This window comes from Excalfactoria chinensis, chromosome 5, assembly GCF_039878825.1.
Source record: "Excalfactoria chinensis isolate bCotChi1 chromosome 5, bCotChi1.hap2, whole genome shotgun sequence".
NCBI classification, from domain to species: Eukaryota; Metazoa; Chordata; class Aves; order Galliformes; family Phasianidae; genus Excalfactoria; species Excalfactoria chinensis.
This window is the reverse complement of record NC_092829.1, coordinates 13,519,878-13,539,684: the sequence shown is the minus strand read 5'-3', so window position 1 is coordinate 13,539,684 and position 19,807 is coordinate 13,519,878. Positions and strand designations below refer to the sequence as shown.

At 41.5% G+C, this 19,807-nt stretch overlaps 1 protein-coding gene and 1 long non-coding RNA gene across 2 annotated transcripts; both read right to left on the bottom strand.

Moving 5' to 3' along the window:
* Positions 1-652: 652 nt before the first annotated feature.
* GSC (goosecoid homeobox) lies at positions 653-1,785 on the bottom strand. The gene is made up of 3 exons (XM_072339133.1): positions 1,458-1,785; positions 1,095-1,354; positions 653-805 (listed from the first exon to the last, which is right to left on the bottom strand). Exons 1-3 carry the CDS (start codon positions 1,783-1,785, stop codon positions 653-655), a joined length of 741 nt encoding a protein of 246 aa, XP_072195234.1.
* Positions 1,786-12,529: 10,744 nt separating this feature from the next.
* LOC140252476 (uncharacterized) lies at positions 12,530-19,498 on the bottom strand. The gene is made up of 3 exons (XR_011903662.1): positions 19,457-19,498; positions 15,810-15,899; positions 12,530-12,555 (listed from the first exon to the last, which is right to left on the bottom strand). It is a non-coding gene; the product is annotated as an uncharacterized lncRNA (long non-coding RNA).
* Positions 19,499-19,807: the final 309 nt, after the last annotated feature.

The window sequence follows — 19,807 nt, the reverse complement described above, 5'->3', positions numbered from 1 at the left end:
TTAACGCAGCTGATAGCGGCTGAAATTTATTAGCAAAGCTTTCAGACGCTGATGTATTAAGATAGCTTTTCTATCAAAGGCAAACTTCTGGGAACTCAGCGGGACAGAGCTCCACAAAGCAGAAAAGAGAGAAAAGTGCAAGGAAACACAGCAGAAGAACAAGCGGGAGGCTGGATTTGTACTGCCTGCAAGTATTCCAGGTTTACGAGCCGGGAGTACAAAGGAGGTGAGGGAGCAATAAGGGACGTGAGGGAAAATAATAACAATAATAATAAAAAGGTATTTTGCCGCGGGCCCAATAAATTACCGGATCGCAATGACTGCGGCCTCCGCGCCCCACCTCGGGGAACGCGCACGCACCGCTCCGCCGCCCCTCGACCGGGCTCGGCCCCGTCCCCCTCCGCTCGGCTCCGGCCGTACCCATCCCTCTCGCGGTCACCTGCGGCCCGGCAGCCCTCGCCCGCGTCTCGGACCCGGCACCGGCTGCCTGTGCAACACCTCCGCAACACATTTTATTTACACGAAATCGACTCGGGGTATTGTACATTATATACAGATAGTTTCCCCCTCCGACAAGGCAGAGCTTGTGCAAGATAGTAGCATCCTCCGGAGCGTATCCTACAGTCCACGGGGAGCGTCCCCCTTCGCGGCATCAGCTGTCGGAGTCCAAGTCACTTTTCCCGTCTTCTTGCCTCTTCTCCGGTGACGTTTTAGACGCTTTATTCCATTTTTGTGCATTTTCCGACTCCTCGGAAGACGACCGCTTTTGCCTCCTCCATTTCGCCCGGCGGTTTTTGAACCAAACCTGTCAAATGAGGGAATAAAGTTAGAGAAAGGAGAGGGCCCTTTCCCAGCCCTCCGGAGCTCTGGGGCCTGCCCGCCGGAGACATACGAACCCGCGTCCGCCCCCGTGTTCGGGGCTGCACCGGGAACCTCCGCGGTGCGACCACCTCCGCGTTCTCTGCCCTCTGGCAGGAGCGGAGACGTTCCCCAGCCCCGAACCTGTTGCTCTCGCCGAGGCCGGCGGAGCCCAACCCAAGCATCTCCGCGTTTAAAGTGGAAAGGAAGAGAGAGGAAGGAGGGGATCGGAATACCTCCACTTTTTCCTCTCTTAAGTGCACCCTCCTCGCCAGCTGTTCTCTGGTGCCCACGTCCGGATATTTCGTTTCCTGGAAGAGGTTCTCCAGCGCTTCGAGCTGCTCGTCAGTGAAGATAGTCCGGTGCCGTCTTTTCCGCCGGCAGTGCAGCTGGTTGAGTAACTGCAGCTCCGTCCGGGACAAAGTGCCTACGTTCATGTAGGGCAACATCTGATGGGGAACAGGGGACATCAGCACCGACCCAGCGCCCTCGTAACCTACGAACAGACAGACGAGACGACGGGAGGCTTCGTGCGTGAGACCGCCGCTCCACGACGAAGAGAGCCCACTCTTCCCCGTCCCCCCCGAGCGCTCCCTTACCTGCGGGGGGCACGCAGGAGCACTGCTGGGCCCCCAGCGGCGGCACGGCCCCGCAACACGACGGGCCCACGGGAGATGCGGGCACATGCAGCTGCCCGTAGTAGTAGTTGTTGTAGCCCAAGCGGGAGCCGCCGACCGCCGGCAGCGCCGAGCCGGGAGCCACAGCCCGGGAGTAAAATCCTCCGTAGTCGGAGGCAGCGCCGTAGAGGGAGTCCCCGTGCAGGCTGGGGAAGACGACGGGCGCGGCGCTCGGGGGCAGCAACACCGAGTCCTTGCAGCGAGGTCTGGCCGCCAGGATGTTGTCGATGCTGAACATGCTCGCAGGCATGCCCCAACGCGGGCCGGGGACCGGCCGGGGGAGGGAGGTGCTGCCGGAGGCTGCGGCGGCAGTGGTGGTGCTGGTGGAGGGGAGGGGAGAAGCTGGAGAGACGCGAAATCGAAACTTTCGGGAGAAATTTTGGAAAGGGATCGGAGAGAAAAGAGCGGAGCCTTTTCTGAGGGCAGCAATCGGGCAGAGTGTGTGTGCGTGTGCATGCGTATGCGTGTGTGTGTGTGTGTGTGTGTGCGCAGGATCCACCCCTGGAACTTTCCCCCCTCGACTCGCGCCTGTTTCCTGATCTCAGCCCGGAGGGCTGCACGGAGTATAATCCATCCGAACCTCTTCCCTTTTTTATACCCAGGCGACGTCATCCTGGATTTAGTTCCTGGTAATATGCAGATGACAAACAAAACCAGATTTGATTTTTCACCCACCTTCACCCCCCACTCCACCCCCCCTTTGCCTCCTCCCCTGCGCGTTTCTGTAGGGAAGGGATGGGGGGTTGCACAAAGGAGTGAAAGGAGCCTGGTCTGTGGATTGAGAATTAATGAAATTAACGTAATCCTTTCCATTAACGGTCTTTTTTGAAAGGCCCCAGATTTAGGCTTGATCTCTGCTGCACCGGCTAATTGCCCGGGTTAATCTCATTAATGCCATTGTGCAGAAGTGGTTAGCAGCTCCTCGCCTTGTCTATTATGCACCTACTTTACTCGTGCTAAGTTTGCATTAGTGGGTGTGATTTCCTCCGCCTGAAGATCGGATTCATTATTTATACTTCGAATTGCTCGAGAAAAAACATATTAAAAAAATAAATTTCGGTAAAACCATGCAACTTTTCCCCTTCGAAATGTTTCTGTGCTACGGGGCGAACTTTACTCGGGGAACCGGAGGGGCACTGAGGAGTGCGCTGCTGTCATTTGCGCTCTGTACGTTGTGCAACATCTTCTCCTGAGTATACGAGCTGTTTTTTTTCCCCTCATTTCCTACATTACCTGGAGAGGAAACATTTAAACACTGAAAATATTTAAATTCTGTTTTATTTTGTGAATTCTCATCCACGCAGGTATCGCTTTCTGTTTTTTTAACGAGCCAGGAGGGGAGAATGTCAATGACCGCTGCCATCCCGGAGCTGGTCGGTGCTCCGATTCGCTTCTTATCTCCGTTCTGGTGTTTTTCTTGCTTCACTTTCTAAGCAAGAATAATTCCTTTTCTAACTTCGAAAACGAAGCGTGTAGAGTTGCAGCGATACGGGGAAACTTCGCCTACTGAATGTGCAGAGAATTTGAAATGGAGCAGTTTAAAGTCTGTAAAATTCTCAGCTGAGACACTCGACTCTCCCGGTAGCTGCTCTTGTGATTTGCAGAATACTTCGTCTGTCACGACTGTCACTGGGAATCCACAGGAGGTGAACTCAATCAGATTAGACTATTTACCCCATCAACCCTCCATCACACAAGGTAGGAAATTGTACGCATGAAATGAAAACAAGCTATTAACGTCCGTTTACGAGGAACACATTTTTCCTCAACAAAGACCATCCTCGTTAGCGTTCACTCGCACTTTGTCCTTCCTTTCCTCGAAATTCCAGGTTTTGTTACTGCGTCCGATCTTGACCCAAACCGAAGACCCGTGTCTAGTAAAAGACACGTAGCAAAGTTAAGAAAAAAGAACCCCAGGACTCGTTTCTTACTTTAATACATCGCGATGTGACTAATAGTTATCATCGTTTCTTCTTTTATTTACCGATTTCTTTGCGCCTTTGGTATTTAGAGCTGACCTTCGTGAGAATTTTACAAATTTGATGTAAAATGGAAGAATTTGATGTGGAATGAGCTTTTTCTTTTTCTCTTTTGCTTTCCTCTTCTTTTCCTTTTCTTCTTCTTACTTCGTGTATGTTCTGGGGTGTTTTTTGATTTGCTGTTTTGGTTAGATTCTTTTGGTGTGTGTGCGTGTGTGTTTGCTTTGATGTTGGTTTTTTGGGAGTCAGTCGTTCCCTGGCTCCGGCCCTGCCCCGTGTGGTGCTTAATTCCCCTCTCGCGATGCTCACTTATGCCCCAGCGGCTCCGCAGCCACGCTTGACCGCACCTCCCTGATGCCTCCGCAGCTCTCGGCGGTGCGGAGTCTTCGGGCGGCTCCGAGCCCCGGCGAGTGCCGGGCCGGGCCATTAGGGCACAGCCTCGGGCCTCCGCAGGTGCCCTGAGGGCCTCCACGGAGCCGCGGGACGGAGCGAGGGAGGGATGAAGGGCAGCGGGGAGATCTCACCGAGGCTGCAACGCTCACCTTCATTGTCAATTTGGAGATGATTTTTTATTATTGTCATTGTTTTATTTTCCCCAAGTCACTCCCGTCGGGAAACTTCTCGTTTGGTTTTGTTTTAATCTCTGAAGCCTTGCAGAGCGAACTCCGGTGTCGACACCCACTTCGCAAGGGCTGCTCCGGCAGTTTCTCATCTCGCACCCTCTCCTCGTTAACTTTGCAGACGTAAAATTGTATTAACCGAACAGTCAGCGCTCCCACAATGTCGGGATGAAATTGTAATAACAAATGAAACGCAAGCAAATTGTGCTGCATAGTGTTGCTAAGCAATTGTTTGTTACTGAGGGGTAGTCACAGCATGGGCTGAAAGAGAGACCTAAAGAGGAGTATGGCACCGGGCAGAACAAGCTGTTAGATGGGAAATACAGTAAACACTGCACTGATTTTCAATATTATTACCCAAACACGATTTCATATAAAGCAATCACCGTACTCAAGTCTATGGAAATGCGCTTGTTGAGAAATCCGCCGTTTTTTTTATTTAGAGGTATTAAGGAATAATTCCGGGGATGCAAAACTCGCCGCCTGCGGGGCGTGGGGGTTCCGCGGCCGAGCAGCATCGCGCAGCTTTCGCGGTCGCCCCGCGGGGCCGCACCGCCGCGTTCGGGGCCTCCCGGCGGGGGCTGCGGAAGGGGGCTTCGGCCTCTGTTCGCCCACCGGACCCCGGTTGCGGGGGAAGCTGAGGAGGATCAAAGGGTCGGCTCCAGCACCGAGAGCCTCGCGGAGCTTTGCAGCACATCCCTCCCGTGCGAATGCCATCACCCTCCAGCGTTTGCCGAGCTTGTTTCAAATTGATTGCATCATTACTTCAGAGGAAAAAGGAGGAAAAAAACCCAACCAAGCAAACAAACAACAAACCACCACCACCAACAACAAAAAAACGTACAATGCGATATTACGGTAATTTGTTCTCAGAATAAACTTATCTTGAACTGATTAGGAAAGTCAGTCATTTTGAAAACGAGGCAGCGTTTTCAAAACGCGTCTCCCTTCCCCCCACCCCCTCAAAGTTTCCCTCTAACAATATCGGCTTCTAAAGTTTTCATTCATATAAACTCTATTAATGAAGATCTTTTATTTAAATGTCAGGGGGATTTGAAATTTAGAGTAAATTATGAAGCATGCATGTCTTGCCAAGTCATGGGTCAAATGCATTTGTGAAAAACTGCTAAAAGAGCATATGGTTTTGAATTTTTCTACAATGACTAGTGTTTAAATAAATTGCTTGTACTGCTTAGCTTCATGTGTAATTTTGACAGAAATTGGCCTATAGCCTTTTGATATGTAAACATTTCAGGCTTTTATGCGGTATAAAAAGACACTTGCTTTTTGGGATCAGCTAAAGCAGTCACCCTGTAATTCAGCAAGCTGGCACCTACCATTACGTTCTTGCTACATTTCAACTTTCAAGTGGCAGCAGAACGGGAAAGAGAAGGGACGTTTCAAAAGCAACGTCCAATTGGAATTAAAAATTGCAAATGAGGTGAGAATGTGCCACTCACTCTCTGATTGAAATGGACAAACCATAGCATTAACGCAAACTCTCTGTCTTGTTTTCTAAGGAACAGACACGAATCAATTAAACACTTCAACACAGCGCAGACCTGACTTGCAAGCACGGGTAGGTGGGAGAAAGGAAACTCAGACATCCCTCCTGAATGTATTTCTCTGAGTCCTTCCACTTTTTCTTGGTTTATAAAAATTAAAACAGACTTTTGTGCATGGAACGTTGCACACAGGGTTGTATCGGCATGTCACAATCCATGGTTTTGCTGTTCAGCCAACTGCACGTCCGCTCACATTTCACCAGTTCCAAAGACTCTTGCAGGTATTCCTCCAGTAAATATTTCATTGACTCCAATTCGGGTTGGGTAGCTTTTCTTTTTTGTCGTGTCGTGTCCCGTGTGTCCGTGTCCACCCCCCTCCCCTCCCCCCCCTCCCCCCCTCCCATTTATTTATTTATTTATTTATTTTCCCTGTCTAGTGAGTAGCAGCATAGCAGCATAAGGGCTTCATCACACAGAGCACACAAATAGTGGCTCACTCATTCTTAAGTCTCCTTAAACTGAAATGATCTTGTGAATGTATATAAATCCAGCAAGCTACTGAATAAATCCATTTATTGCTAATATATCTGTCTCACATAAATAAACCTCCTAATGTTGATTGGATGGATAAGCCTAGCAGAGCGCGAGACAGAACAGGACCTGGAGAGTTGCTTGGTGCCAGACAGCTCAATGTGTTTATTTCCTGTGTGCTTTAGCTGAGGCTAAGCTGAAGTTGGAAAAAGGTTCAAATGAACTATATAATTTCAATCTGTTACTGTAGTAAGATCCCTATTTATTGTATATGTCAGTTTGTCATACACTCACTTCTCAAGATACACTGCCCCTTTTGTTAGTGTACAGAGATGACTTTTTTTTTCCAGAACTGTAATGAGTCAACATAGACACATTCTGTTGTAGGTGGTTTGGATGTTATAGAAGCTTAATATGTAATGGTTTCCGTCTGATGTGAGGTTTTCTAATGAAGAAAGTATAATCTCTTAAATAAGTCTTAAATAAGTTTATGAACGTGAACAAAAGTGAAAGATAGGGTGTGTATACATATATATATATATACACATATATATAATTTTATTTTGCAGTTTTCTCATGTATTCCAATACAGGTTATACTTAGCAAACAAAGATGTGTATCATTAATGATAAAACACAGGAATTACGCCACATCTAAACTGTGCAGGTCATTGCAAGGACTCTTTCAAAATAAAGTATATTTCAGAGTGGTCAGTGAGAAAACACGTCTGGTCCTCGATTGTGCTCACAGGAACCAACAAGAGGATTCCATGTTCCATGGTCATTTGCCTTCCACTAAATGTAGTCTGGGTCATAAACTCAAAGATACTGTGATCAGTTCTGCTTAGTATCAATAAAGTGAGATGATGCAGACATCAACATTAAGAAAAACAAACATGCCAGAGGTTGTACTGCAGAGGCTGACATAGCAGTCTCCTGTAGCAACATGATTGACCCACAATTTAGAAGTGGCTCCCTACCATAGGACAGACAACAACCAAATTTTCCCCTGATAATTGAACCATACCATAACAATGTTCTCACAAACTTCCAAGCGAAGGCGACTTCACTCAAACATTTCAGTACTTTGGTTTGTCTTTGTAAGGATAATTCTAATTCCCTCTGTTGTACATGCAGTTACATATAGCTATGTATAGGTATGCACATCTAATTCCTACATATATTGTGCCTAAATTGTGTTAAGCACAGTATCTTATTAAATCTCTTCCTGTGCTAGGTTTCATACCAGTATAAACACAGCAATTTTAAAAGAATAATAATGATAACCACACACACAGTAAGCCAAAAGACTGCTTTCTTGATTGACGAACATAAACCAAACTAAGACCTCTGTTGGTGATTTGCCTTTTTCCAGTGATTGAACTAAGTTCTTGGATCATCATGTAGCACACTGGATTTTAAACCACAAGAGATCCTGAGCACACACAACTACAGATCAAGTCAACAGAAATTGTGTGTGGTCAGCAATTATCATTCTACGCAAGCATTATTTCCCTGGCTAAAGCTCTTCTTAATGCCACCAGAACCTCCCCCATCTCCATAAAGGACCTGGGAGATTATACCCAAAATAGGCATTTATTTGTAATGCAAACAGCCTCACAAGGATTTTCTAGGGAGTTAGAGAAACAAAATCAGTGTTAAAAATAAAGAAGATAGCCATAGAAAAGACATTGTTTTCTTTAACATATACATGAAACTTCTATGTTATTTTTGGGATTGTTGGAGTTTATGATTATCACTCCAGCATAATCTAGTTGTTCTACTCCAATAGGACTGGAATTACCACCCAGTCCCATACCAAGGGAAGCCTGTTTGCTAGGTGTCACTGATTTTGAATGAGAACAGAGAGAGAGAGAGAGAGATGGCTTTTCCAGCTAAAAGGTGCATTATCATTACCAAACACCATATAACTGAAACTTATTAGACTGCCTTGACTGCTTTATTTCTTGAGTGAGTGAGTGAGGTGTGCTAGACTCACATCAGGAAGATTTACAATTTTTAAAAAAGAAGAAATTATATTAAAAATGAATTCTTGCAAAGGTCAGAAGTTAAAAGGAAGGATATTTATAGTAGAGAAATATAAAATGAGGGGTAATAGGTTTAAGGGAAGCAAGGCAAATATGCCAGAAGGAATTACAAAATTGCTGCCTTGGTTAGATGTAATTTTGAACTAATGAAATAAACAATATTGCCATAATTGGTTGCAGTGATCACTGGTTACACCACACAGATATAACAGGGTCATCCAGTTAAACAGCTGAGGTAAAAGAATGATTATACTTACCTACTAATGCTCTCGACCTTAACATAGGTCTCTAGATTAAATCACAGCATTCTCAGTCAACTGTATCCCCAGCTGAATTCTAATTCATGCATTTAGGGGGAAAAACACAGTCTGTTTACAACAAAGGTCATTTGTGGAATTGAACACAAGACCCAAATCTCTGAAGGACAGAAGTATAAAGCTATGTTTATACGACATTCTAAAGCTTGTTTTTTTTTTTTTTTTTTTCTTATTATTATTTATAAATCCATTTTTATTTGTACCGTTAGTACACACAAGAGTCTTGATACCTTTCTGAAAGTTAACAGAAAACTTTTAAACTAAATAGGATTATCTCTGAAGCCTAGATTAATTGATAGCTTTTCCCTCGCTACTCCACTTCTCCCAGTTCAGGACTTAAGTTTCAGATTCTAGCAATATTCCTACAAGTCTGAGAACTTTTAGCTAAAACTTTATACTTCAGATCTGATCAAATGGTATTTTTATAATTTGGGATTGTAAAGTATGCAGGGGAAACAACTGTGTCGGCTATTCCAGTGAATCAGGAATGTTTTGCCAGTATTTATACGTTTGTAGAATCATAGAATTCTTTGGGTTGGAAGGGACCCTTAAAGGTCACTTATTCCAAGGCCCATGCAATGAACTGAGACACAAACAGCTCAATCAGATTGCTCAGAGCCCCATCCAGCCTGACTTTGAATATCTCCTGCTACATTTGTGGCTGTCTTTAGGATCAGATACTTTGTCCTTTGAATACATTTTTTCTCTCTAATTCCTACGTATTGTTTCCATGCAATTTGGTCTGCAACCTCTTGGTTTGGAAGGAAGTTCAGTTCTTTTATGATAATTCTGAGCTTTCTTGGAGGATTTGTTCCAAAGTTACTGTAAGATATGCAAGATCATGGATTGGGCCCAATGCCTGTTTCAGGAGGCTGTTGTGGTGTGTAGCTAGATATAATCCTGGGCCAGGAACTTAGCTGAGAACATGCAGCAGCCAGAAGGAAGGGATAGTTCATATTTCAGAAGTTTTACCAATTATATCTTCCTGTTTATGTGCTGACATGATATAATACATGTTTTTGAAAGCAAGGATGAATTGTTACATGACTTTTATCCTTGATAAATTATTTTTGGAGAGGGAATAATGACTCCTTCCCACCCTTCCTTTTTCAGTACATACATCAGCAACAGATTTGGAGATTAAATACACTCAAAACTTGACAGACAGACATCAACATTTCCTAGGCCACTTCTTTGTTGTGCTTTAACCTCAGGGCTGTAAATACACACTAGGTACCACACTGTGATAATCCAGAGAGCACAACATACTTTGGGGCAGACTTATTCATGAAAGTTTGTGTGCATGAAATGAGAACTTATGGTCTGTCTTGGTCTATACTACATCTGTAATTGGGAGTTTTTTCACACCACAAGTACTCTTCACCTTTCAGCTATTACATGCCACGTGTGCCATGAGTGTTGTACAGTGGGCATTAAGAAAGCAGTAAACTCCAGATCTATATCAGAATCCTACTGCATGCTCCTAAAGAAATCCCAGTTTAATAGACAAGGAATAACCTTACCTTAAGGCTGTATGGGCTTTTACAGCAGAGTACTTCACCTTCAGAAATCACGTAAGGATAAACAAAAGCACTTCAGCTTACTGAGGCTGTTTTTCCAGGTCTTACCAGAATCCTTTTAGCACAGCAACAGATGTCACTGTCTAAGCTTCACTTTTGCTGCTCTGGACTGTTGAACTTGATGTTTGCTGTTTTGAAAAGGGCATGAAGACAGACTGAAACAGAAGCTGGTGGCAGCAAGGTTAGCCTATTTTCATTGCTGTTTCATGCATCTATCTGAAGTGCTATCTGTGATAAATCATTGCAAGACCTATGAAGGATGTCATGTTAAATTCCAGAGTGCAAATATTTTGTAATGCATATTAGACAGATTGTAAAACATTTGAAGGTACTTTCAGAATCTTTACAACCCAAAAAGTTTCCCCATTGTGTTCATCCAAAATGGGTAGCATGCTCTTCTGGGTTTTTCTTGATTGTAAAGTATTTTCTTTACAATGACTTTTGAAGTCATTGGTCACCAGATGACTAATGCCGTATTCTAGCAATCAGTTTAAAACCCACTAATTTTAGGTTCTCCTAACCTCAGCCTGCTCTAATTCAACAAAAGAAGACTGGCTAATGTTGAAACAATAGCAGAAATTAGGGAAACCAGAGCATAATTGTAAATATTTTCTACAAATACTCCCCAGCCTGTACTCTGGCCCCAACAATTGGATTCTTAATACAAAGACTATCTCAGCGTGAACATCAAGATCTCAAAAGAGCTTTGCTAAAATAAATTTACTTTCTTGTGCATGGTATATCTTGACTTCAAAAATGACTGTGGCTAGTGAAAATGTTGGCTCAGCAGGACATTTGCTTTGACAGCCTTTGGACTGTGTCATAAAATCTTCCGGACTGTAAAATGCACTTTGCTGTGTTGTGTATTGTAAGGCCTCAGAGAAGAAAACTGAAGCATTCACTCTACTGAGGTAACTGTGGAGTTAGCCTATGTACAGCAATTCCACTAATAAATTTATTCCAAAATCATTTTAAGGCAACTCTAATATTTGCAAATTTAACACCAGAAATTCTGAATCTGTGGTTGGATTTGCTGCCTGTTTACTGAATACTGAACAAATATGTGCTGACAGCTTATGGAATGCAGGAAAAATAATAGTCTGTTTCTTTCAATGACCAAACCACACAAGTCTAAGAGTGACTGTGATATTAAAGATGCTAGTCAGATGCTATGACAAATGATAGCATAATATCACAATTTTTGCATTTCCTCAAGTCACAGTAAGTAACACTCCCCCCCTTCCCCCCCCCCCCCCAGATCCCTGGTCACCCCACCTGCTACTCTCCAGCTTTCACTTGAAACTGAGGTCTGATTTCAAATGTTCTCAAGCCAGACTGGTAAAACACATGCTTTTCTCTGATGCGTCATTTTGCAGTGCTCACTTATTGGGATTTAACTGGAGAGAATTGCTCTTCTTGCAGCTTGAAGGAAAAATTAAACTACATGAAAAGTCAATTGTTTTGACTAAGCATTGCATCGTGGTGCACACACTGAAAAGGAAAAATAAGTACCACCAGAAACAGCTCTGAGGTTTTTCCATTAAAAGCATTCATTGCTATGTAGCACTGTATAAACAGGGTAGGGTAGGAGTCAGTAAAAGCTGTTCAGGTCAGGGAAGAAAAACACATTTAACATTCATGTCTTCCAACACAAGGCTATAATGTATAAACACATAAATACATATACAGAAGAGATCATTACATTTCAGGCAAGAAGCAAATGTCACTGCATTCGAGTTTATAGCACTAACAATCAGCTCAAGCAGCCACAGATTTCTTCCTTGGATGATGTGGACTTTGTGTAATCATGCTGTGTCTGCAGTGCACCCTGTGAATTAAGTAATTCAGAATGCCAACCAGAGAAACTTTCAGCTGCAGGTAATAATCCTCAAGGGCTACAGCAAGCGATTTAACTCCAGCTAAGATCATTTTCATATCACTGGTCTATAAACTCCACATGCTTTTCAAGATTAAAATATGATTCACTGCTCCCAGAGGCAGCTGGGAAAGTCTGTGCCACTGTCTAGCAAGGGTGAGAACTGAGATCACCCCCACGCTTTGCTGTCACTTCATTCTCTGAAACTGTTCTGGATGGGGCAGAGAAACCTGCTGTGGCATGGAAGAACTCAGTGGTGCATGGGGGAAGTTTGAGGCCCTGAACTACCAACATCAACACCACACCGACAGCAAGAGTATTCCAGCAAATCTTCAGCACCTTGGGTTTTAATGGGTGTTGGGTAGGTTTTAATTCAGATTACATTGCAAATACCTTCCCAAGTGATAAAGGGCTAATTGCAGGAATAGATGGAAACCGCAGGGCCTCTGGGGGAATTAAAACTCTTAGGAAAGCTGTACTTACCCATAGGCAAATTATCTTGTTGTTGACACTGGGTGTAAACCACAGGTCCTCCTATTCCTTGTTTGCCAACCTATTTACTGCCCTGTTGAGCATAAAAAGAGCCAAGCACTTTAATACCATTACAGAAAACTCTGCTAGACATCCTGCTGTGCAGGGTCCAAAGTGTCACCCTTGTTACTGAATTCTTGTTCCGTACTGACCTTTTACACTACAGTTAAAGTTGTGGTGGTAAAAACATTTTCAAGTAATTTGCTCTACCACAGGCCAGTTGCAGATTACTGACATCAAGTCAGTGTGATTTAATTTAAAATGTTATTTTGAGATAGCCTTTGCACTAGCTGAGCATTGTGAGCTACTGATGGATGTTTTTACTTTGTTTATTTTAGCAGAGTTCAGCTGTTTTAAGAATAATTCAAATTAAATCAGAATAAGCCATTCTAGAACTGGAAGAATTTGGCTTCCATGTAATGATTTGTATTGATGTAATCAATTCGATATCGAGAAAAACTGAGAACATTAAGTTGTCAGACAGACTGAAAAAAGTATTCTTGATACAATTAAGAGATATGCTTTTTGGGGATTACTTTCTGTTAACGTATCAAAGGATTATTTCAAAATGCTGAAAGTATCAGAGCTACCTTTTATAAGAAGTGGGCCAAAATTGAAAGAACAGATTTGAACTCTTGAATTTGTGGGTTGGAATGTAATTCTCACACCTATTTATCCAGCCTTGCCAGACTTATTACCACCACTTGAGCCCTAGGAGTGAACTTACTTTTACAGCTTAGTTTCCTGATCAGATGCAAAATTGGAATATGTGTATTTTATGGTTTGGGAGTAGGCAGAGCCAAAACTGTGCAGAGCACCATTCCACTCAAGATCAAGTATTCTCATCAAGATCACCTAATATCCGAGGTCTTCCATTGGAACTTTATTTAGTTGAAGACGCATGTGGGAATTTAACATGATGTAAGTGAAGCATAGCTTAACACAGATCCAACCCGGTCTTCAAATTCTGCCTCTGCCTATTCCTCCCAGTAGCTGCAACTAGTCTGGAAAACCAGTTGATCTGGCACCAATTGCTCAGACAAACAAGTGGTTTTAGCAAAATTTAGTTTCTGAGCAATCTTTTAAAGCAAGCTATTCCTCCCACATACCTCCTAGAAACAATTTTTTAAGGCTATCACATATATATATATGTGTATAAAGTATATATATATGTATAAAGTATATATATATACTTTGGGAAATGTGTGTGTATATATATATATATAAAATTACATATTATATGTATATTTCCCAAAGTAAATGTACATAAGCAAAAGTAATCTTTACAGCACTAAAAACATGGGAATTAGAGAATCTAGGGCTTCAAAATGTACCTACTTGAGAGACATTTGGGAAAACAGAATATACATTCACTATGAATAAAAGCCAGTTGTTAACCAGTACAAACAACAGTAACCTAATCTATTTTTCTTTTCAAGAACACTGGTATCCTATCAAACACCTTTGCCTCCTGTTATACAATTCTACCACAGCAATAAAATCAACTGTCTGCAACAGTTCTAGTTTGTTGTATGGTTAATACCAATAATGTACTCAAAATTGATGTTTAACAGAGTGAACTGATTTGTTAGAGTGTTAACAGCCACAGACTTTAACTAATAAACAGATCATTAACTGCTGGTAATAAACAACTTGCCAGGATCATTTATTATTTAAGAACATACTTTGTCTTACGAAAAGATAGCCCCATTTAGGTCTATGTGTGACACCTTTCTGGCTGTCACTCAATGTGTGAGACAGACAAAGCTACCAAAAAACTACCTGCCACACTCTAGATCAAAATACTTTAAAAACCACTGTTTTTAATCAGGAAACAGTCAGAGATAAAAACAAAACAAAACAAAACATTAACTCCTTCTACAGTTCAATTATATAATCAGCATTTCTGCAAAATTCTTTTCGATATTGCCTCTAACTGCAACATGAATAGCCTAATTTCCAACACTGATTAAACACTGTAACTGCTTCACCTTTATTGCCCTGTGTAATGCCACTGCTAGAAACATTTCTTTCTGGCAGCAGTTCTTCGTGGGGTATACTATTTACACGCAAAGGGCTTTCATAACAGAGAAGAAAGGAAGTTGAGTAGAAAAGCCACACAGATTTTGTTCTAGGAGAGACAAGACAGAAAAATAAGCTTGAAATGGATTCTTTCTTTCTTTAAAACAAAGAAACAAATAAATAATGGAATTCTCATGAAGAGAACAAGGAACCCAGTGAATATCTGCCTGGAGGTATTCAGAAGTCCCAGTCCTCAGCAACCGGCTCAAGGTGTCCTACTTGAATATGGGAAGAGTGCAGAAGACATCCATCAAAGGTCCCTTCCAACCTCAACAGCTCTGTGTTTCTGTTATTTTGCAAGACTAAGGTCCAGGTAATTTAGAAATATCATACAATTATTCTATATGATGTCTGCAGATTTACCAGTTACAGTAGAAAATCTTTGTTTTCCTGAAGCTGTTTTATTTGTAATACAATACATTTTTTTTGTATAATAAGATAGACTGCAATCCCAGTTCCCTTCTGGTCCTCATCCATGAAAGGAATATAGGCATAGTAACTCAGAATACTACAATACTTTGCTGAAAAACAAAGACGCCTTCTAAGACTTACTGTTGCTACAAAAACTAAGCTACCTAAACCATCAGACGAAGGTGCCCTAGCCTTTTTCCTGCTTTACTTCAACAGTCTCATTACCCACTCCTAAAAATGTGCAAGCGTATATCTGCTATCCAGATTTTAGATTAAGAGTCATGTAGTATTATTTTCTTTTCTAGTGTCTCCCTAGGGATAACAACAAAAAGTATGAGATTATTTTGCTAGGTACTATGTAAATAAACTACACAAATGCCCCAAAGATATTACAGGTTGTCTGCAAACACAGTCTCAATAGAATGGCGACCCTTAATAATTAACTTTAAATTCCCTCTGAGACACACATAGCACTTTAATCATGGACAACTTACACAGTTCAAGGAGGCCTCCTTAATGCCAGATCTTTTAAAAGTGAAGAAATGCCCCTTTAAGAAAACTTTTTGATTAACTTTTTTCTTTTAACATCCTAACACAAGCCAGGGAAAATGCATTTTAAAGTCATCATTAAAATAATTCTGACCTTAAACTAATATCACATATTGGCTATTACTTGCAGTAAGAAACAAAAACTGTATTTGCATGCTGGTTGGAAAAATGCTTCCATTTAATTGCTTGTGGAAGAAGCACTTTATTTATAGACATACTGTGCAGGAGGAAATTTGTCTCTCCTACCATATAATAAGATGCATGGCTCTCTGCCAGGATGCTGGCTATCCCAGGACATTTGGTGTTCCATATACCAAGAATGTGGAACTGTGCTGCCTATAAACAGAAGAGGCTTATTTTTTCCAAGGATACTTTAAGACATGCTTTTTTTTGGATATAAAATCAAAGACTCGGTTGCAGGAGAAGGAACTTTCTTTTGTATATTCATCACCAGCCACTTTAATTATCTAAGGGATTGCTAAAATATTATCTGCCAGTCTTTTTTCTATTTACAGAAGATACTAAAAAACAAAACAAACAAACAAAAACCCCCCAAAAACAAAAAACAAACAAAAAGAACCAACCTCCTGGACTTTCTGGGTTTTTCAAAGTAATTCTCAAGACTCAAGGTATTACTTACACAAGTATTTCCACTCAGCAGGATGACACATAAATAAGGATCGTAAGAGCGGGATTTGCTAATCTGGGATAGACAGCGCATCCAATTAATTCATCTGTTTGTTTAAGTAGGAGTTTTAGCTCTTTATTATCTTCAGTATCTCTGACCGCAGCAGAGAGGGGTGAGGGGGGGAGGAGGGAGTTAAAGACAGATTTTTGAAGGGAAGCCATAATTAGCTCAATCCTTGGATTGAACTCAGGAATGTTGTTACTGCTAAATAGTTCCTTAAATAGAGTGTTTATAAACTAGAAGAAAATCTGTAATATTAGAAGAAAACTCAAAACAAAATAAATTTAGATGCAAAAACCTCAAGGTTAATGCCCTGGCACAGCGACATAATCCAGTCTACAGGGCAAGGAAGGAGGAAGTGTGTGACTGACGGTAAACCAGCGCATTGTGCACAGCCCAGTTGGAACCCTAGTAGGACTGGGAGACATCAGAGCTTGTACCTCTCTGAAGCTTCTCAGAATGGTGCCTGGCTCCCACACAGGGCATGCATGGGCCTGCTGCCCCCCACTGCTATCTGCCCCGTAGCCATCTTTGGAAACACCCGGGTTTCCACTCAGACATCTTCACTCCTTCCACTTGCCCTTCCCAGCAGCTATTCTGTGAGGGATTCCTGCCCAAACAGATGGATATGGAAATTCTTGGCCTGGGAGCAGCCTGGCTCCTCATTGCCTCATTTTGCAGCACTTCCACAGCAGGCATAGGGCTGGGGGTCTACCTAAGGGCATGTTACAACTGCTCTGAAAATAAAGCTGTGTTTCACATCCACTGCTGCACAGCCACGTCCTGTCGTGCCCTTGCCCTAACACAGTCTATTCAAAGAAGGTTTTGGCTTTTATCACACAACCTATAGGGCCTGATCCAGCTACCATGGAAGTCATTTGGACTTATTTAAGAATGAGTTCAGGACCACAATTATTTTCCAAGCAAAATAAATCATTAATCTATGATGCAAATTATTAGTGCCAGGTCTCCATGCAAGACTGAATTTAATTGTTGCAGATCAGGGTATTTGAGGACAACACCTACTTCATAACTTCATTAAAAAAATAAAAATCAAATAAGGGATCCACAGCTTGTCCAAAATTTAAAATTATTTTCCACATTTCAGAATTTTATTTTATTTTTTAACATACAAACCTTGCTTGTACTGTAATATCCCAAGGAAGCTTGTTAAATGGCTTTCCAAGGCTACATGATCTTTATTAAAAAATTATAGCACTGTCTCCTGGCCACAAGGAAAAAAAAGAAATAATCTATTTTTCAGATCAAGGCTTGTAGTAGTGGAAAATAAATCTTACAAATTCCCTCTCAATTTCTACATAACATTTCCTGTTCCAAATGTAGAGGTAGTTGTCTCCTAAGTGTTCTTCAGTGCATTCATAAATTGCAGCTATACAGTTTTCTTGACAAATCCATTTCAAATCCAATTAAAAAAAATAACAGGATTAACGGCTTGAAAATTTAGTCAAATGGTTTAATTTAGTGGAGCAAAACAGTGTGTGTTAGTATATTAAGAGTGCAAAATAAAGTTAGTAAGGGGAAACTGAAGGCAAAGAAGTGGAGATGTGGGATTCTCTTGCAACTGGGTGTCAGTGGTTGCGTAGGAATTTGATCATGCTACACAGCTTCCCATGAGTGGTGACTGCAAGACTGGTGCTCTTTGCTGAGCACAGAGGGAGTGAGGGAGAGGTGGGAGAGCACAAGGCTCTGTGGTCAAGTCCCCAGACAGGAAGAACTTCCTTCTGATCGCAACAAAAAGAAAATATTACATTTTTGTCTGTGAAAGTTTGGCCAGACCAGTACAGAGCTGCAGCACCAGAGTGCAGTGGTGGTGCTGGGAGCTCCCCCCACGTCTCTCAACAATTTCTATACAGGAGAGACTGGAGACCTAGAAATGCAGTATAGCTTCTCTGAAATGTATACATCTACACAGACATGCATAGTCATGTATATATGTATGCATGTATGCATAGGATAAATTTTTATTGTACCGTTTTTCCCTTCACCACTTTAGGATACAGAACCCAGGGGAGAGGTGGTAGAGAGGTAGCAGAGTGTGAAAGGCTGCTTCTTAATTGGTGTTTGTGAAACATAGCAAGTTTCACAGTGAACACAACACCTCTGACTAGCCCTGAGGAGCTATTGTAATAAATACAGTAGATAGGCTTTGTGTGGGCCAGACAAAGTGATCAAAATGCTGCAGCCAGCTCTGTTTGGTTTGGCATTGACTATGCTACAACTCCAATTTTAAAAACAAGCTACGATTATACTGGTAGAAAAACCCCAGCAGGAAAGAAAAAATGTATTTTATTTGGAGAAAAATTGTACTCAGATATTTGAATTTCTCATTTTCCAGCAAGAAACTGTTTTTACACCTTGATTTTTCCTTCACTTCATCTGCTTTATTTGCTTATTTCTTCAAGCAAATCACACTCACACACAAAGAAAACGAACAGACAAAAGATCCCCACTGAACTGCACGACTGAAATTTACCACAGTACTGTAAAACTTTGTCTGTTCAAATACTTCAGTATAAACAGAACATGGCAGCAGCATGAGCTGATTTAAATAACTGATTGTAAAATATAAACATGGATGGATGAGTGAATGGAAAAATAGTAACAAACTGTTGTAATCTATGAATTTTCTGATCAAAGTTATTTGCAAAGTATTTTTGCATTTGAAAACAAGTATACTACTATGTGTTCATCATTTGTAATTTATGCACTATTTCTTGTTGGTCACTGTCCATGCCTCATGACAAACCACCTTGGGCACATGGAACTACTTTTGTTCTCTTCCTTAAGGAAAAGAAATGAGTCCTCCTGGAACAGAGCATCATATTTATAACATTTTCATTTTGTTTTCATAGACCCTCTCATTAGCACAAATGATCCCAATCACTTTCCACAGAAAATACTTTAAATATCTTGCAGGTAGATCTATTATGCTCATTCACCCACCCTGCACATTCTTCTAACATTTCCATGCGTCTCTGCACATATGCCAAAATTAAAAGACTTTTCTATCATGATATAGTTGAAAATAAGAAAATTCTGAAGTCCTCTATGTGCTGCAGACACAGATTGAGTTCTAAATTACATTGTGAAATGTTCTGGTAATGTTTATGTATGTTATGTTTGTAGGTACAGAAAGATTTCCAGTCATAAATCTCTACTGGGCATGCAAATTCACCTTACTCACCTCTGGATGCTATTTTTGAGGAGTCTCAAAGCCTTTCAAGTCAATCCGTTTTTCAATCTGGAGCAGTAAATAAATAAATAAATAAATAAAAATAAAATAAAATAAAATAATAATAATAATAAAAAAAAAAACAATCAAAAACACCACAATAAATAGATGTGAAATGAATTTAAAGAAAAGTAATCCATGAATTTAATAGGAAATCTACTGCAAGCCTCAAACACCCACAAGTTCTGAATCAGAACCAAAAACTCTAACAGACTGGAATTTTACGAGATCTTTGGTGGTTACCTTTTGCCTTCTATTATTTAAGTCTTTGGGGCTAAGATTTGCCCCAAAATTTTCCCAGGA

What these genes read in the sequence shown, in the direction of transcription:
- GSC (XM_072339133.1), bottom strand. Translation starts at nt 1,785, where the DNA reads ATGCCTGCGAGCATGTTCAGCATCGACAACATCCTGGCGGCCAGACCT. An exon ending in CTCCTGCGTGCCCCCCGCAG is followed by an intron (nt 1,355 to 1,457) that starts GTAAGGGAGCGC and finishes GTCTGTTCGTAG; the next exon opens with GTTACGAGGGCGCTGGGTCG. An exon ending in TAAGAGAGGAAAAAGTGGAG is followed by an intron (nt 806 to 1,094) that starts GTATTCCGATCC and finishes CTCATTTGACAG; the next exon opens with GTTTGGTTCAAAAACCGCCG.